The 19,115-nt window shown below is 38.5% G+C and overlaps 2 protein-coding genes across 8 annotated transcripts in view; both read right to left on the minus strand.

Annotated features, from left to right (window-relative positions):
• Positions 1–11,132, minus strand: part of mfsd8 (major facilitator superfamily domain containing 8) — a 38,482-nt gene extending 27,350 nt beyond the window's left edge. For 2 of the 7 annotated variants that reach the window (XM_084134535.1, XM_084134532.1), the window contains exons 1-2: positions 11,009–11,116; positions 10,879–10,923 (exon numbers count right to left, since the gene is read on the minus strand). Coding sequence is in view for 3 of the 7 variants with exons in the window: in XM_084134528.1 (XP_083990654.1) it covers positions 8,144–8,236; positions 10,879–10,919 (134 nt within the window). In the remaining 4 variants the exon portion in view is untranslated. The other 5 variants (XM_084134528.1, XM_084134534.1, XM_084134529.1 and 2 more) reach the window with 5 other exon arrangements.
• Positions 11,133–11,601: 469 nt separating this feature from the next.
• LOC311096514 (E3 ubiquitin-protein ligase TRIM15) lies at positions 11,602–17,167 on the minus strand. Its single transcript, XM_084135714.1, has 10 exons — positions 16,882–17,167; positions 16,572–16,702; positions 16,363–16,461; positions 14,708–14,839; positions 14,438–14,575; positions 14,130–14,258; positions 13,314–13,365; positions 13,175–13,201; positions 12,786–12,812; positions 11,602–12,683 (listed from the first exon to the last, which is right to left on the minus strand). Exons 1-10 carry the CDS (start codon positions 16,904–16,906, stop codon positions 12,151–12,153), a joined length of 1,293 nt encoding a protein of 430 aa, XP_083991840.1. The 5' UTR covers positions 16,907–17,167; the 3' UTR covers positions 11,602–12,150.
• Positions 17,168–19,115: the final 1,948 nt, after the last annotated feature.

Consider the following 19,115-nt stretch of genomic DNA (forward strand, 5'->3'; position numbering starts at 1 on the left):
GTGGGCGCTCAACGGATATCCGTTGATCTCGCAGAGGGAGTGATGAATACCATCACTCAGGCTAGAGCACCGTCGACTAGGCGGCTTTATGCCTCGAAGTGGTCGGTTTTCTCCGGCTGGTGTACAGCTCGGGGCCTATCACCCCTCGATTGTGAGGTGACGGAGGTTCTCTCCTTCCTACAGGAGCTGTTGGATAAGGGCAGATCCCCTTCCACGCTCAAAGTTTATGTGGCGGCTATTGCAGCGTTCTCTGGAACAATGCTAGGTCAGTCACTAGGAAGGAACGATTTAGTCATCCGCTTCCTCAGGGGAGCTAGGAGGCTGAATCCTCCCAGACCTCCTTCAGTCCCTATGTGGGACCTTTCTACGGTTTTGGCGGCCATGAAAGGTGCCCCTTTCGAGCCTATCCAATCTATTAGCCTCAAACGTTTGTCTTTTAAAACAGTGTTTTTGATGGCTCTCGCTTCGGTGAAGCGCATAGGCGACCTGCACGCGCTCTCCGTGAGCCCAGCGTGCTTAGAGTTTGGACCTAATGACTCTAAAGTCATACTCAAACCTAGGCATGGTTATGTGCCAAAATCCCTCAACATGCCGTTTCGGGCTCAGGTTATCTCCCTGTCTGCCCTGCCGGGATCAAGTGAGGAAGGGAACTCAAGTTTTTCTTTGCCCCATTAAGGCTTTAAGAGCTTACGTGTCCCGCTCTGCTGTCTTCAGACAGACTGAGCAGCTCTTTGTCTCGTTCAGTGGACGTTCCAAGGGAATGGCTGTTTCGAAACAGAGCCTATCCAGATGGATAGTTGACGCCATAGCGCTGGCTTACACTGTCAAGGGCCTCCAGTGACCGTTGGGCGTTAGAGCGCACTCCACGAGAGGCGTCGCCTCTTCGTGGGCTTGGTCTAGCGGGATTTCCTTACAGGACATATGTATGGCGGCAGGCTGGGCCTCGCCGTCTACATTTATTAGGTTTTACAACCTAGAGGTTCCCGCCTTGCAGGCTAAGCTACTATCGGTGTAGTCGAATCAGCTGTCTAACTAGAACACTGAAATCGCATGCGCAGCGCGCTACCGACTGTTTTATGGGCAGAATTGTGTAAGACCCACATTTCCCACATTAGTTCAGGTTCCCCACCCTGTCTATGTGATGTCATATTCGCGTCTGCGGACGCGGCCATATAAGGACGGAGGGATTCCCCTTTTGTCTCTAGACTCTCTCTGTGAGGTCATGTTTTGCGTCTGCGGACGCTACAATATAGGGAATTAAGGTCCCCCCCCCCCTTTATTCCCAGACTCTCTGTGAGTCTATCTGGTGATTATGCACTGTATACCTGGGTTAGCTTCCAGTGATCGGTGTTTTATCCCAGCACGCACGGCGTTTTACAAGGGGTTCCCGTAGCGTTTTTACAAAAACGCAGTACGAGAGGACTCTCGTAAGAGAACGTACTCGGTTACTAACGTAACCTCGGTTCTCTCTAGAAGAGGGAACGAGTACTGCGTTCTCTGCCGTGCGTACGGTTCACTCTGGTTCGCTTCGGCGATGAAAATCAAGTGAATCAGCCTTTTCGAGCTCCTTTTATAGAGGTTAGCCACACCCGTCTCGGCGGGAAGTGGCAAGGAGGGCGCGAAGCTGACGTCACTTCAGGCCTCGCTCGATAGGCTTATGCAGTTGCCGCAGAACAGCCAATGAGCGAGCAAGCTGTCTCGCCATAGCTGTGTACTGCTGCAACGCGCTTTACATATATGGAAAATTAAGGATAATTTTTTGCTTCAGTATTTCGTAGGGGTGTGACGAGACGCTTACTCCACGAGACGAGACGAGACACGAGATTGGGTTCACGAGAACGAGACAAGACGAGATTTTTACACAATTTTTAAGAAATCCTCAATGATGAAATATATGAATGGAAAATAGTCTTTTATTCAACTGAAAATCACAAAATGCAAAACAATTTAGGTCCATTTTGAAATCAACTTGTAATAAATGTTATTTTACTTCTATTTTAATGAATTCTATGCAGTAAAGGACATGCAAACACTGCAAAATGTTTTGCTATAAACTCTACCGTCTGGCTTCTCCCCTGTACGATTTCACATGAGAAATCTAACTCCTTTCCACAAATCGAACATAAAAAAAAATAAAACAGTATAAATAAAATAACTGAAATAACACTTTAAATGCAAACAGTGTGTATCCATAATCAAAGTAGCCTACTGCTCTCTCAAAACTACAAGTTCAAACAGAAACAATTTTTTTCTTCAAGCATGAAAAAGAGATAAATTAACTACACAGAACAGACTAAGATTATGGTCATGTTCTTTTTCAAGAATATAAGCATGTCGACGATTTCTGGCAGCAGTTGAGACCTTTGGGCAGTAACTAGGGCTGCACGATATGAGGAAAAGCTGCGATGTGCGATAACATTGTTTAATATTGCGATGTCGATATGACTTGTGATATGTGAATGTTAGCTATACTGTTCCCATGTCTTAGTGCTTTAATAGGTTCTTTGCGCGATAGGTCAAATGTTTATTACCTGCCTGGTTCAGATTACACTATTTTAGCGCGATCCGTTTCGTGGAGATTCGTAAAGGACAACGGGCGTCGGGAAGCAAGATTCGATCGTTTCATTTCGTATAGTGTGTCATAGTGGGCGACAACCTACGCGTCTGCGATGCTTCAGGACATCACGACAGAAAGACTAGCATGTTTAATTTTAACGGTCCTCCACACGGGTTGAGTGTGAGCGAGAGTGAGTGTGCGCGAGTGAGTGAGAGTGCGAGCAACAGTGAGTGTGCGTGTGTGCGCGCGCGAGTGAGCGTGTGTGTGTGTGCAAGCGAGGGACAGTGAGTGCGTGTGTGTGCGCGGAGTGTGTGTGTGATTGGCCCGGCACACAAATGATTTAAAAGTGGCAGGGGCATCTTCAATACTAATTTCACCCTCACGCTCCATCACGCTGACATCACAACAACTCACGAGACAAAGTTTCACCTCGACGAGAAATCTCGTCGCGTTTTAATCTCGCGAGATCTCGTAACACGAGATCTCGTCACACCCCTAGTATTTCGTGAAAAAAGAGTTTTTCCCGTAGCGTTTTTACAAAAACGCAGTATTCGTTCCCTCTTCTAGAGAGAACCGAGGTTACGTTAGTAACCGAGTACGTTCTCCCACTTGGAAATCATGGAGGAGTCTGAAATTGTCATCGTAGGTGCATGTCCACTGTGAGAGACATAATAAAAAAAAATAATAATCCAGAAATCACAATATATGATTTTTTAACTATTTATTTGTATGATACAGCTGCAAATAAGTATTTGAACACCTATCTATCAGCTAGAATTCTGACCCTCAAAGACCTGTTAGTCTGCCTTTAAAATGTCCACCTCCACTCCATTTATTATCCTAAATTAGATGCACCTGTTTGAGGTCGTTAGCTGCATAAAGACACCTGTCCACCCCATACAATCAGTAAGAATCCAACTACTAACATGGCCAAGACCAAAGAGCTGTCCAAAGACACTAGAGACAAAATTGTACACCTCCACAAGGCTGGAAAGGGCTACGGGGAAATTGCCAAGCAGCTTGGTGAAAAAAGGTCCACTGTTGGAGCAATCATTAGAAAATGGAAGAAGCTAAACATGACTGTCAATCTCCCTCGGACTGGGGCTCCATGCAAGATCTCACCTCGTGGGGTCTCAATGATCCTAAGAAAGGTGAGAAATCAGCCCAGAACTACACGGGAGGAGCTGGTCAATGACCTGAAAAGAGCTGGGACCACCGTTTCCAAGGTTACTGTTGGTAATACACTAAGACGTCATGGTTTGAAATCATGCATGGCACGGAAGTTTCCCCTGCTTAAACCAGCACATGTCAAGGCCCGTCTTAAGTTTGCCAATGACCATTTGGATGATCCAGAGGAGTCATGGGAGAAAGTCATGTGGTCAGATGAGACCAAAATAGAACTTTTTGGTCATAATTCCACTAAACGTGTTTGGAGGAAGAAGAATGATGAGTACCATCCCAAGAACACCATCCCTACTGTGAAGCATGGGGGTGGTAGCATCATGCTTTGGGGATGTTTTTCTGCAAATGGGACAGGGCGACTGCACTGTATTAAGGAGAGGATGACCGGGCCATGTATTGCGAGATTTTGGGGAACAACCTCCTTCCCTCAGTTAGAGTATTGAAGATGGGTCGAGGCTGGGTCTTCCAACATGACAATGACCCGAAGCACACAGCCAGGATAACCAAGGAGTGGCTCTGTAAGAAGCATATCAAGGTTCTGGCGTGGCCTAGCCAGTCTCCAGACCCAATAGAGAATCTTTGGAGGGAGCTCAAACTCTGCGTTTCTCAGCGACAGCCCAGAAACCTGACTGATCTAGAGAAGATCTGTGTGGAGGAGTGGGCCAAAATCCCTCCTGCAGTGTGCGCAAACCTGGTGAAAAACTACAGGAAACGTTTGACCTCTGTAATTGCAAACAAAGGCTACTGTACCAAATATTAACATTGATTTTCTCAGGTGTTCAAATACTTATTTGCAGCTGTGTCATACAAATAAATAGTTAAAAAATCATACATTGTGATTTCTGGATTTTTTTTTTTAGATTATGTCTCTCACAGTGGACATGCACCTACGATGACAATTTCAGACCCCTCCATGATTTCTAAGTGGGAGAACTTGCAAAATAGCAGGGTGTTCAAATACTTATTTTCCTCACTGTAGTTGGTATCTTTTGTGTATAGTTTGCTCTTTTACATCTATTTGTAATATAAACAATACTAGACCATTGCACCTTAATACGTTGCATCTTATACATAGTTTGCCCATTTGTGTATATAGTTCACACTTTTGCATCTTTTTTAAATATTCTGTCTGTTCCTGCTGTTTGCACCTTGTATTTATTACTGCAAATAAATAACAATAATGTGACTTTATAACAGGTCTTTATTTATATGGTTGCATGTCATTTATAGGTGCATTTATTTTACAACAGTACAATTTTCTGACCAAGTTGACCACAACACACTATGTTCTGCCATGGCACAATTCCGTGGGGTGACTGAAAGAAGGCCATCAGGTCATTCCGCACACCAACTGCAGCTCTGGTGGGCTGGGCCCTTGAAAGGTGACGTGGATCTAGTGCTTCCAAAATATTTGTGTCCCCTGCCAACACAGTTGTGTAAAGCAGAATAAGCTTTCACAATGTTAAGTGCTTTTGTCTGGCAGACATTCTTGCCCAAGGATTTGCTACCTTGCACCAAAATGCCAAATGCATTCTCAATCACCCGTCTGGCTTTGGAGTGAAGTTAATTATAGGTCTGCTTATCCATGGGTTCATCCCTAGGTAGCAAAACAACAGTATCAATTGATAGGCAATCATTGTGTACCAATGCAGCTGTGATCAGGAATATATGAAGAGTTTGGTTCCAAAACGCGATAAACGCCATTTTTAAAAAAATTGAGTTCCTGCAAAAATCTGTATTGTATAGGGTCGGTATTGAAAAGTCCATTTAAAATTTTACGTAAAATGCGATATCCGCCGTGTTATAGGCTATGTGCACAAGCGCCGCGACGAACTTCCGCTATTGTCAGTTGTCGGCATATCAGTTTCCGGTTTATCGCGTTTATGGCGTTTATCGCGTTCATCGGCATCCGCTGTAAACAAACAAGATGAGTGCTGCTGTTGTACGAAATAAAGAGATACTATGTGCGTGACACATCTAAGTTTCTAAGAACTGTAGGTGGATCTTACGGCCGTTTCCCACATACTCCGTGTGCAGTGTGTGTGTGTGTGTGTGTGTGTGTGTGTGAGTGCGGTGCAGGAGCAGCACGCGCTATAGTGCTTCACATATGCGTTCGCAGTGAATAACTGATTCACGGCTGTACCACAAACACTTACTATTTTTATTTAAAATCCAGAAGTTACGCTGCAACTTTTATTTAATAAAATGTTTTTTCAGCATTGCGATTCTCTTTGTAGCCTACACATATAACCTACACTCTTTAATGGACACACGTTTAAACACAATTTAAACAACGTAGGGCTATTATTCCATGCATTACTTATATTAAGTTGCTCAAGCAAGTGGTCAAATATTTAACTGTAAATTGACAAAAACAGCCGACTCTCATGCCTTTTCTTTTCCATTTAAATTTTAATAAAATAAATCTTGCATGTCACAAAGAACTTGTTTTTCCACCTCCACGAATGAGAGTGTTGATCATTATGTCGCCTTGTTTAAGTAAATTGTAGTTTACCTTGCTTTACCCCGGTCTTCTAAAAGTAAAAAGATGACTGTGAAAAATAGTAGTAGGCCTATAGAATTAAATGCATTTATGGTGAGATTACTACAATTTATTGACAAATTAAAATTTATCTAGATCGTTTCCGTACCGAGTCTATTTCTGCTGTGCTGCAAACGCTGAATTGAAGTGACAGCGCATGTTTCGTGGTCAAAATTAACAAAGATTGACATGAAAATGTAGTAATTTCACCATAAATGCGTTTAATTAAATAAATTGTAGTCTCATTCGTGGAGGTGGAAAAACAAGTTCTTTGTGACATGCAAGATTTATTTTATTAAAATTTAAATGGAAAAGAAAAGGCATGTGAGTCGGCTGTTTTTGTCAATTTACAGTTAAATATTTGACCACTTGCTTGAGCAACTTAATATAAGTAATGCATGGAATAATAGCCCTACGTTGTTTAAATTGTGTTTAAACGTGCATGCGTCCATTAAAGAGTGTAGGTTATATGTGTAGGCTACAAAGAGAATCGCAATGCTGAAAAAACATTTTATTAAATAAAAGTTGCAGCGTAACTTCTGGATTTTAAATAAAAATAGTAAGTGTTTGTGGTACAGCCGTGAATCAGTTATTCACTGCGAACGCATATGTGAAGCACTATAGCGCGTGCTGCTCCTGCACCGCACTCACACACACACACACACACACACACACTGCACACGGAGTATGTGGGAAACGGCCGTAAGATCCACCTACAGTTCTTAGAAACTTAGATGTGTCACGCACATAGTATCTCTTTATTTCGTACAACAGCAGCACTCATCTTGTTTGTTTACAGCGGATGCCGATGAAGCGGCCGTAAACCGGAAACTGATATGCCGACAACTGACAATAGCGGAAGTTCGTCGCGGCGCTTGTGCAAATAGCCTATTGTGTCATGTTTTCTCCCTTTCTTTCCAAACCGCGACAAACGCCAGTCTCCTTTCTCTGCAGAATGCGATAGATCCGCTCTCAACCAATCACAGCGCACCATTCCACGCACTGTAAATAGTAACGGTGGCGCTTTGAATACACCCGGCATCCTAGTTTTCCTGATCTACTTTGTACTTTTTGATCAACAAACAAACAAAAAAATTAATAATTTTGACGGCATTGATGAACCTGTGGTGGTTTCTGCGGTAGGGAAGAAACGTAAGCCATCGAAATCTAATCATTTACGTGAGGAGATTAAGAAGATGAGGCACGCGGGAGGAAGAGAAATGCCGACTGTTGCTTGTTCTCACACGACAGCATCAAACTTCTGTCACGCTGACACGTTGACCCCAGGGGATCTTTTAAAAAACTTTCAATTGTTTTACTCAAAGTCAACGAAATCCGAGCAGGACATTTTACAGCTGATCGCCGTCAAAAAAGTTCAGGAGGTATTTCCTACCCATGGCTGATTGAATGTATTTTTAGTGCCTGTATTATAAGATATTGACCGAGTTCAGAGGCTGTCATATGTGGATCAACATACTTTGTTGTGTATTTTCAACAGTTTCAATATGAAAAATAACTTTCATGTTGATTCAATGGATTAATTGCATTTTGGAGAAAAAAAGTGTCATGAATTTATTGCATTTTGGGGGAAAGATTACCCGTTTTTATAATAAATCTTTGAAAATCAAAATCTGGATTTGAATTTTTAATGTTATTATAACCTACAGATGCTATGTGAAAGTTTGAAACAGAAAATAGTGGTTTTCATCTTGCCACTTTCTTGGTAAAGAAAACACATTTTTACTCAAATTAATCAAAATGGATTTATCGCGTTTTGGAACCAAACTCTTCATATATACACATATATACAATATACAAAGTACTATTACATGAAATTAATTTTGTCTGTGACATAGGCCTACCTGGAAAGGAGCTCGTGAGGTTGTTGTGTAGGGGGAATACAGCATAACCAACTATCACATGTGGGATTTGGACTCCTGTTCCAGGAAGATTTGCTGGTGGGGGCAGATTCAGTTTGTGTTCAAGAAGTATAGAACCAAATCAGCTCTCCTCGGAGATCTGGTGTCTGTCGAAGGAATCCATCAGAACAATGGAGTGTACTTTCCGTCTACGCTGCCAACATATTTCACTCAGTTTCCGACGCCATTGTTTGTAGTAGCCTAAACTCAAAACAGCTGCAAAGAAACTAAACACAGTGGAACATAGAAACCCCACCGGAAACTAGCATTTTGGCTGTGTAATTGCACAGTAACGCAGACAGAACGCAGAAGTAAAAATGCTCACGACGGAGAAGTACACTAATGCGTACAATCGTGACAGGCAGGACTTGAAATGCCCGTACATGCATTCAAAGCAAAGCGATAAAGCATTATATAAAAGGGACAGTCAACTCATTATAATATGCGGTTATAGTTATATTTTTTTTCCGGCATCACTGGGGCCCTGGGCTTAAGCCCAGTTAAGCCCATGCATTAATGTGACCCTGGGTATTCAAAGTGACTTATGATAGATTTATAGTCTAGAATTGGCATTTTGCGTGATCAACAACATTGGCATTACTACATAACATTCAGTGGCCAGAGATAGGCATAAATACATGGAAATGTATTTAAAATACAAAACCAAATACTGTGTGGAAAAATGTATTTAAATACAAATACAGTATTTTGTATTTTGAAAATACACGTGAAATTGGCCATCCAGTGCAGGTATAGGTCACAGTGAATGAAGAAACTACATAGGCCTACTGACTTTTCATTTACATTTATGCATTTGGCAGACGCTTTTATCCAAAGCGACTTACATTGCATTTTCCAGTACACATTTACATTTTTATCAGTTCTTGCTTTCTCTGGGAATCGAACCCATGACCTTGGCGTTGAAAGTGCCAACGCTCTACTGTTTGAGCTACAGGAAAGCTGTAATTGCAGAGTAGCAGACAAAAGCTGCACGGATATTTACTTACCCCACAAATTGGCCCATCTATGTAAACGTTTTTCATTCCTAACCTCATCTCTGCCCTCTCTGTCTTTCTTTCGTTCTTTCTTTCTTTCTTTCTTTCTTTCTTTCTGGCAATTACAAATAAACTTATGCAAAATGGCAGCCATTTATATACTTATTTCTGGTTACAATGTAGTCTATTACTTGTGGTGAACACTATTAAAAAAATCATACTGTATGTAAAACTGTGGGAACCTTTTCTGCTATCTAGCAAAGAATATGGATGGGCAATATGACCAAAATCTCAATATTACTTCACAGTTACAATATCATGGTTTCACAATTCTCAATATCAGTTTTGATTCCACAGCATGCCATAAACTGATTTTCAAACTCTTTTGAGTTTTTTTTTGTTTTGTTGTTGTTGCAGGTAGTCCAATGCTTTTTAAGCAATTTTATGTTTATTTTATGTAAAGTTTATTTGTTTCTATAAGTTTATTAAAATTAGAAAGTGTATCTAAAATTTAAAATTATAATTAATTTTTAAACCCCTTTTTTATTATTATATTTTATGTACAATAAAACTAAAAGCTGAAGATTTTTGTGGTGTATCATTCATCAGTGTTTGTTTTTCCACTCCAACGTTCCAATAATTCCTGCCCACTAAAAGCTGCACGGATATTTACTTACCCCACAAATAGGCCCATCTATGTAAACGATTTAGAAAAAGTTCCATCAATTCACACTTTATATCATCGCTATGATATGTATAGTGTCATATCACCCAGCCCTAACGTGCAGTAATGCTTTAAACACATTTGACAAGCTAGTTGATAAAAATCAACAGCCGGTCAAGACTGATTGGCTAACGCTATTTTCACACTTGTCTGTGCTCTTTTATTCTTTCATGTTAACTTAAGTGAATAATGCACTATTTTAACTTTAATCAACAAGTAGAATTGATCATGACATTCTCACCTTATTCCAAAAAAATTGCTGATCTAATGCTGAGCTAGTGGATGTCTGAACTAGTTGATGCACAAAATCAATACCCTGATAAAGAGGTTGACTGGCAAAAAGTATTTTATGTATTTTGAAATACAAAAATACTCATCTTAAATGTATTTAAATACAAATTACATTAGATTTTTTCCAAAGGCTTTACAATACAAAATAGTATTAAATACATGCGTCTGAAATACTGCCCATCCCTGTCAGTGGCACATGCCACACAGATACTGTGCCCAGAGCCGTTCAAGGGCTGTGCCAAGCGTGTGACCGCACAGAGCCTTGCACCACAATAAAGTGACAGCCGACTTGATGATGTAAGCCAGTAGTTAAAGTTCAGGTTTTTGTTCTTCAAAAGACTATAATAGTTAAAAGACATAGCTAAAAGTGAGACTATGTGTATCATGATACTGTTATTAATACGTTTAATTGACTTTTATTTAAAAATGTTACTAAAGTATGTTAAGACATACGGCGACATGTTCAGACATACGGCGACATGTTCCGCGACGAATGTCAGTGGCACATGCCACTATCCACTGGCACATGTCAATAAGTGCTATGATTAAAACCGCTACTGGATTTAGAGTAGTGATAATAAATGTTGTGATTTGGTATTATGTATTTGTATGTACCATTAGCACCATTCAGCGTAACAAACAAAAATGAACGTAATGCCACAACAAACCTTTTCAGGAGCATCGGTGTTTCTTTCCAGTCCGTGCGCATGATTCTGGACACAATCAGTTTTATTAGCGTCTACGAGAAACAAAATCGTTTGGAAGATATGATAATGAACAATTATGCAATTAACATACACAAAGGCTGATAAAAAAAAGTTGTTTCCAGAAACAATAAAGATCAAAACACGTTTTAGTGAGCAGCGGCAAGCAGTAACAGGTTAGAAAAGTTCATCTAATGGCTCTGGAAATGTTTAACACCGCCCCTGGCTAAAAGAGATACTGTGATTGGTTGGTTATACCACTGAGTGACAGTCTGCTTGCCCAATCAGAGAGGAGAGTCTAGATTTTTGTTTAACAAATGAATCTGGAACTCAACTAACATTGCCTCAGTAATTTGGAGAAAAAGTGTTTGAAGCGTGAAGCGTTTGTTTTACAATCTGATTGTGCATTGCTTTTAAAGGCTTACGAGTCTTTCCCCGTGATTTGATGAAAATTATATATTTAAATGGACAGGTTTCTTACACAGGACTTTAACTCTGGCTCAAAGTCCTCTTCTGGCCCCCTTCCGTTTTCAGTCTGAGCACAGGTCCACATAAATATTAATTTGTGAATGGTTTCTTTTTAATGCAAGCTGAAACTGTCAACTAAGTACAGCATTACATTAGACTTAAATTATGTGTTCTTAGTACAGCAGTGCAGTTAGAACAATAATAAAACACATGGTGACCTGCATTTTATGTTTTATTAATACACATTTAATCATCCAGTTCATCTATAAAAAATAGATTGATTAACCTTTTAATAGACATTATCTACACAAACATTGGTAGGCCTATAATAAATATCTTATTTAGATGTTTAAAGGATGAACATAGATATGCATGGCTAAATAATGCAGTCTTATTAAATATTTGTGTCAAAACACATACTGTTCCTTATACACGTGAAAGTAGACAAGCTTAGATTCATATATATATATATATATATATATATATATAGCCTATATATATATATAATTATTGAGCCAGATAAAATATGCAAAGATACATTTTATAAATGGATAAAGAGATCCAGGTGTAGTAATCATGTTAGTATAAATATAATAGGATGTGTATTGCTGTGTATAATAGCTCTCATTAAGCGGGTCCAGCCCACCATAATGAAAGTCTGAAAGTCGCTATTAGGAGTCTCTTTTTAGTTGACAGTAGATTTGGTTCCAGTGAGTTCTAAATGTTCAAACGAAAGTGCAGAATGAAAGATGAAAACCTGCCTTGTTGTTAAAAGCGGCAATGCTCTTTAGGAGACCATATGGTTATAACAGACCTGCCATCCAGCAGGGCAAAGAAAGGGTACAGCTTCTCACGAAAGTGTCCTGTGAAGGTGAAGATGTGTGATTTGTTCTCCGCGTTGTAGAATGAAATCTGTCCCTCCTCATAATCAATGTATATTCCCATTTTCCGGGGCACCAGCAGCAGAGGCAGGGCCGTTTCAGGATTGGTGCAGGCGTAGAACTGTCGTGTGCTGCGCCACAGGACCCAATAACCATTAGAGGGATTCATTGGAAAGCGGCCATGCCTCTTTGAAGAAGCAGTTGTCACTCCAACTTTCCAATAACCATTGTTTGCAAATTCCACTTCCCAGTAATGGCGGCCACTCATGTAGCCCTCCCAGCCTAAGACACAGGGCAATCTATCAAAACGCTGAAGGCTGTATGGCAGATCTGCTTCTTCTAGGCCCTCCTGAACCTTCTTGTGGTCATCAGAGAGCTGCAGCCAAGGGTTGATGGTCATGGGATCAAGACTTACATCAGCTATTTGAGAGAAAGACATGAAGGTTTTACAACTAATGCATTTGACACTTTGTAAATGCAAGAGTGAAGGAAAAGTCTTATTTAAATATGATATAAGCGTACCTCCTGCACTGACAATCCAGCTCCAGACTGTGAAAAATAAGAGAAAATGATCTCAATATTGAGTTTAGATACCAGATCTTACTACTTAATTGAGAATATTAGACATTGCAACAGCTAGACTAACACATTCGTATGGCAACTCGTAACTATTTTACATTTTGGTGAATCGGTGGCTAATTCGCATGAATTCATATGATCTCTTTCGTACGTTTTCATATGACATGCCATTGACGACTAAGTTTAGGTGGACCTTAATGCTTACTTTTGTCTAAAAATGATTCATGTACAAATTCATATGAAATCTCCACCTCATAAAATTGGGTTGGTTAATCATACTAGTGCTTTGTTAAATATCTCAAATGTGCTGGGAAAAGTTCTAAAAGAGTTACCTGAATTAGGGATGTATCGTGGCATGCCTGTTTGAGAAAAGAGAACAGAGAAAGGAGTTATGAATATTAATTTAAGTGGTGTAGGCTACTCATATTTACGAAATTAATAATGATATTAGTTAGATTTTGGATCCCTCACCAGCTTTCCAGGTACGCTGCTTAGCTGAAAGCCACAGATGAGGAACCATGCCCTAAAATAAATACAAAAACAAGCATTAATAAACAATTTTAATAAAGGGATCATATGAACAACCCTTGATCTCTTATACTGTACTTAAGGGTTAAAATAACATGATGCATGATGTATTTACAGACTTTAAGTTGCAAATCAAACAAGTGAACCTGTCGCCAAACTGTTCCCACACAGATAACACATTAATCAAACCATTCTTCAGCTAAGTTATGTTTTATATATTACAGCTATTTCATTTCATCATCATTTAATGAATTATTTTTCATCACATATGATGTTTCTCTGTCACTGGTTGTACAGTACATAATAAATGTCTCTCAAATGCAAATGCTCGAACTTATGTTACAGATGGCGATAACTGGTCAACGTACAGTAAACCAAAGATACTTTCTTGAACTTTGCTCTTTAAACAACCATAATGGTTTTGTTTTTCCATCCATACATTTATCAGAACTATTCAATCTTTGAAGCAATTTAGGCAATTTCATTTTATAGTCTCACACTTCACCCCTGATAATAAAACATATATATTACATATTCTGACGTAAGTATGGAATGTTATTGTTGGTTTCCTCAATAAGATAAAGTGCTTCAGTATTGACAGAATATTCATCTCTGGTTTCTCAGTTATATAATTGCTATTTCTTCACATAAAAAGGCACCACTTTCCAAAACTTTCCCTATATTTTGCATGACTGTATTGTACACTACACCATGTTCCAAGCAGAAATACTCAAAGCAGTGCATTCACAGCCATCCCACCTTGCTGTCTTCCTTCAGCAAACTCCAAGTAATGAACTCCAGCAGTGGCATGAGGGAAACCAGCTTCTTCTTCCTCAGTCCCAGGAGACGCAACATCTGTGCCAGCTCATCTCCCAGCATTCCACAGCTCTGCATTCAGTAAGAAAGAACAAATATGACTATTAAAAAATGTCCCATGCATCATATTAAAGAGTCATTTCACAAGTGGATACCGATTCTAAGAAAGCAGAAAACCACAACTGGACTTTGGACCACTTAATGTGTTAGTAACAACAGATAAGACACCATCGCTCTAGGTGTTGTCCCACCTCTGACACACTCTGAATCTCTTTGGCCCACTCCGTGATCCTCATCTGCACCACCTCACTCTGATCTTTATCCTGCTTTGTGTCCTCTTCCTCCTCCTGATCAATCCTCTCCTTTATCCAAGAATGATTTTTAGACAGCTGAGGAACACACAGGCACACAGAAAGCTTAGTTTGAGCAAGTCACCCTGAACTGAAGTCGATCTGTATGTATTCCAGAACAGTACAGTATGATTGAGATGTTTGTCTTTTTTGAATTACAGTCAAATTCACCTTGTCTACGCTTTGAAGTTCACTGGCCCACTGAAGAATAAGCTTGCGGCTTTCTTCAATACTGCGTTCAGTTCTGCTGTCTGTCTGCCGCTCTGCCGCTCCGCTGCATCCTTCACCGGGATCATCCTCATTCTGTAAATCACATGCACACATTTACAAATCATTTATGGATTGACAATATATATGTACCATATCTGTTATCTGATGATATTACAATAATGGTCGATGTTGGATATTTAATTATTCTTATTCATTTACCCTATTATATTATATTTGTCGTCATCTAACATGCACTTCATCTTTTAAAACACCAATTTAAAAACACGGTTAAATGTAATCTTTTGCAAATTTCAAAATGAGTATCCATTTTTCATACTGTACATTATGCTTTAATGCCTAAATTTACTTGTTTAGTGTTTTAATTTTAAGTTAATATTTTTATTTAGACATATAGTATAGATACACTGTAAAAAAAAAAATACATCCCCAAGTCAAAAATTTCAAGTGACCGATAACATCTAAATTTTTCAATTAGTCTGACGTATTATTTCTCATTGAGCCAATGTTAACAGACTATTGCAACAAGAATTTCACTTGGGCCAATTGAAAAATTTAGATGTTATCGGTCACTTGAAATTTTTGATTTGGGAGGGTTAGAAATTTTTTACAGTGTATTGTTTTCATTTATCTGTAATCAACCATAACATGACATAACATGAGTTTTAATATCAGTGAATCCCTAAAATCATTCTTCCTCTGCCATCTCCTAATGCAATTTGTGTTCTTGATGACAGAGACACATTGTTTATTGAATGCTTCAAGTGCTCATAAACCCCCTTAAGGCCTCTTTTATAACAAGGCAGATAAAAACTAAATAAATTACTATAATAAATAGTATTATTAGTAGTAGTAGTAGTAGTAGTAGTAGTAGTAGTAGCAATTTCATTTATTCATTCATATTACATTTTTAAAAACTTATCTAATAACTCCTTAACCCCCAGACCCAAACCACCCTCCCACATCCTCACCACAGATATGGTGTGACAAGGCCCAGAATTACAGATGCACAATTGCTATAGGCTATTGAAATGTGTTATCAGTTACCCTAGGCTCACATAAACTAATCTAGCACTATACATGTCTCGCATGGCAACGCTTATCACATGATAGCATTGATTATAAAAATTTATTGGTTCGAGTTTGCACGCAAAGAGGAGTTTGCCAAGAAATGATTACGTGAGCCGTTAAACAGATCAGTCTTTTGAAGCATGGAACGTAAATCTGTGAATCGAAACTTGGCTTTAGTATTTTCCCGAACGATTTTAAGATAGTTGTCTTTACAATGCCTTAAGTTTACTGAACTATTTTATTGTTATATTCATACATATAAAACAATATAACAATAATATGACAATAAAATAATACAGTAAACTGAAAGCATTGTAAAGACTACTGTCTTTAGAGGAAAATGCTTGAATGTAAAAAAAGCTCATTTTCGAATCAAAGAATTACATTCCATCCTTATCCTTATATATATATATATACACACACATATACATATACACACGCACACACAATATAACATTATATATATGTATATATACAGTATAGTAAAATAAATTATATTGTAAATTGTAAAATAATTTGTGGCTGACCTTACAAACTTGTGCCACCTGTTGCTTCCAGTGGTTGATGAATCTGATGCACTCTTCCAAGCTGCGGAGGTCCTGCAGGCCCTGCTGACGTTGCCTTTGCTGGAAACAAACATGAAATATTTACCACGAGTGTGGAGCACAAATTACTGTGATCATGACCCAACATGGATCACAGACCATAACATCCCCGAGTTAGTTAGAGTTGTTACCTGTGAACGGGTAGAAAATCCACTACAGCTCTTGAAGGGGCTGGTGGGGGCAGAACTGTGGACCTGAACAGTTTCCTCTGGTAGCGTCCAGCGCACGGCCCCAATAGAGTTACTCTGCTTTTGGGGCCCGTCTGCAGAGGAACAGAAAGAGGGAAGGTTTTTGACTTAGTTAGATTTGAATTGGTGTAGAAATCAACATCTCACACAGCAATTTGAAATGAATGTAATGTGTAAAATAAACAGAAATACAAGCAGTACAGACAGTTGTGTTCTATTAAAAACAGAGAGAGAACATGTGTAAGAGCCATACTTTTGTCCTTCAGGATGCTCTTCATCGTGTATGGCTTTGTGTTATATAGTCCAGCACAACACCTATAAGAGGGATATTTTTTAGAAGGACATATTTAAAAGTTATTAATATTATCAATGCAAATTAACTAAACCTTGATGATGAAGAACATAAAATTATAATAATAATACATATATTATGCTTTAATGATAATAATAATGAACTATAATAATACATGTATTAACCTATATTGTAAAAATATGTATATTATACAATGTTTAGAAATTTTAAGTATCATAAAGTAGGCTACTATTAATATATTTATATTATTAAAAATAAATAACAAATTTACACTAAAAATAAAAATTATTATTATTCCTGCTGCTCAAAGAAGATGATGGGTTTTATTTCCAGGGAATGCATAAACTGATAAAAATAGATTGAATGCAAAATATGTTGCTTTGGATAATTGTCTGCCAAATGCATAAATGCAATAATAATCATAATACTTCTGTCAAAGCAGTTAACAATAATATTAATTTCTCAGTAATGGCACATTGTAACTGACATAACGATAAAAGCTATGCATGAGACTCAAAAGAGACTTACCCTAGATGAAGTGTTGGGAAGGTGAATGCTTGAAGGTGTCTGGTGAAACTGAACGTTGGCGCTCTCTCAGCCCTAGTTTTAGCTCATCCTGCATGGTTTGAACTTTGGACCTGAATTATTACGGTCATGATTCTATGAGGTGGAGGCCAAGGAAAGCTACGTGATGAGATATGAGAGTCTTTCCCAGCAATGATTCAGACAGTTGTCAAAATGGCATGATGCCAGGAATAAAGACAGCGAGGGTGTGCTGGGTGTGTCTCTCCCTGGCTTGGCCATGTGTGGGTAATTAAGCCTGCATTGCCTATTGCTGTTTTGTGTCACTTTTAGGTGGAGCTGTTGCGGTGGGCCGTGCCATGCTAATTGGTGGATTGATGAGAGTCTTTAAAATCACTGCTTTCCAGTTGGCTCGGTCTCTCTTTCTGCTATTCCGGCCTGACGATGAGAGGCTGGCTTCGGTCGGCGCTCCTTGAACATTCTCCTTTTTGGCTTCCCATTTACTGACTTTTGTAAATCATTCGTTAATAAACCAGCATTCTAATTAAATACTAAGTTCAGTGTGGTCTCCCCTATGTCAACTCTACATTGAGCCCAGTGGTCTTGACATATACTTTTATTAATTCTATTGAGAAAACATGAGAAAAAGGTGAATGAGTCAATGTTCAGAAATGATTCATTATTTTTATGTTTTGAACTATGCTGTATAGCTGTGTTTTCCCGTGTGTTTTTTTTTTTTTTTTTTTTTTTATGATTAAAAAATGCCATTATTTTATATGAAAATTTAATAATTGTATTTTATTGAGAAAATATTTTAGTTTGTCTTCTATATATTTTTTATTAGATCAGATAGTATTTTAATCTGTCATTTGGTTTGATGTTACAATGTACCCCTCACATGTTACAATGTACCCCACTATGGGGCATGCTCACATTTCACTTCCATTATTTTGGGGTATATCAAGAAAATAGCATACACTGTATTAATAAAACAAAACCACATAATTGTACTAGACATGTGGGAAATTAATGTGGGAAAAATAAATACTCTGATCCCTAAGTAGATTTACACAAACTGAGAAAGTCAAAAAGCATTACACTCTCCCCTGTGTGGTTGTTAATCAGATTTCATTCAATAAACTTTTGCATAATACTTCAAAGGTCTCACATTTGTGTGGGCATTCTTCCTCTGCATGCACACAGTAGATATAAAATGTGAATGGTTATATTATATGACTATAAACAGGTTACGTAACTTAAAAAAGTAATGCTGTACAAATGTCAGGGAGTTCAATAGCGAAGGATTGTAAAAGTAGCTATGATTGTAAATACCAGTAAACCGAGCAACTGCTGCTTACCTTATTAACCATTAAAGGAAGTTCCTGAATGACATGCATTTCTTGAAAATTTATTTAAATAATTTCTCATTATGGTTGTTTGTTCAAAAGCGTGTATTTATATCATCACAACCAAAAATGTAATGGCAATGACATGTCTTTTGAACTTTGTGGGGAAAATTATGATTATTATAACTGCTAAGGATAGCTGTTCGCATTAACTTTATTTCAGTAACATGCTGTTCCACACACTAAAATTTCATAAGAGTTGGATAATAATTTTCTTGGTTGTCAATATTTATTTTATAAAAGTTA

Source organism: Abramis brama, assembly GCF_963993115.1.
Source record: "Abramis brama genome assembly, chromosome: 14".
Lineage (NCBI taxonomy): Eukaryota > Metazoa > Chordata > Actinopteri > Cypriniformes > Leuciscidae > Abramis > Abramis brama.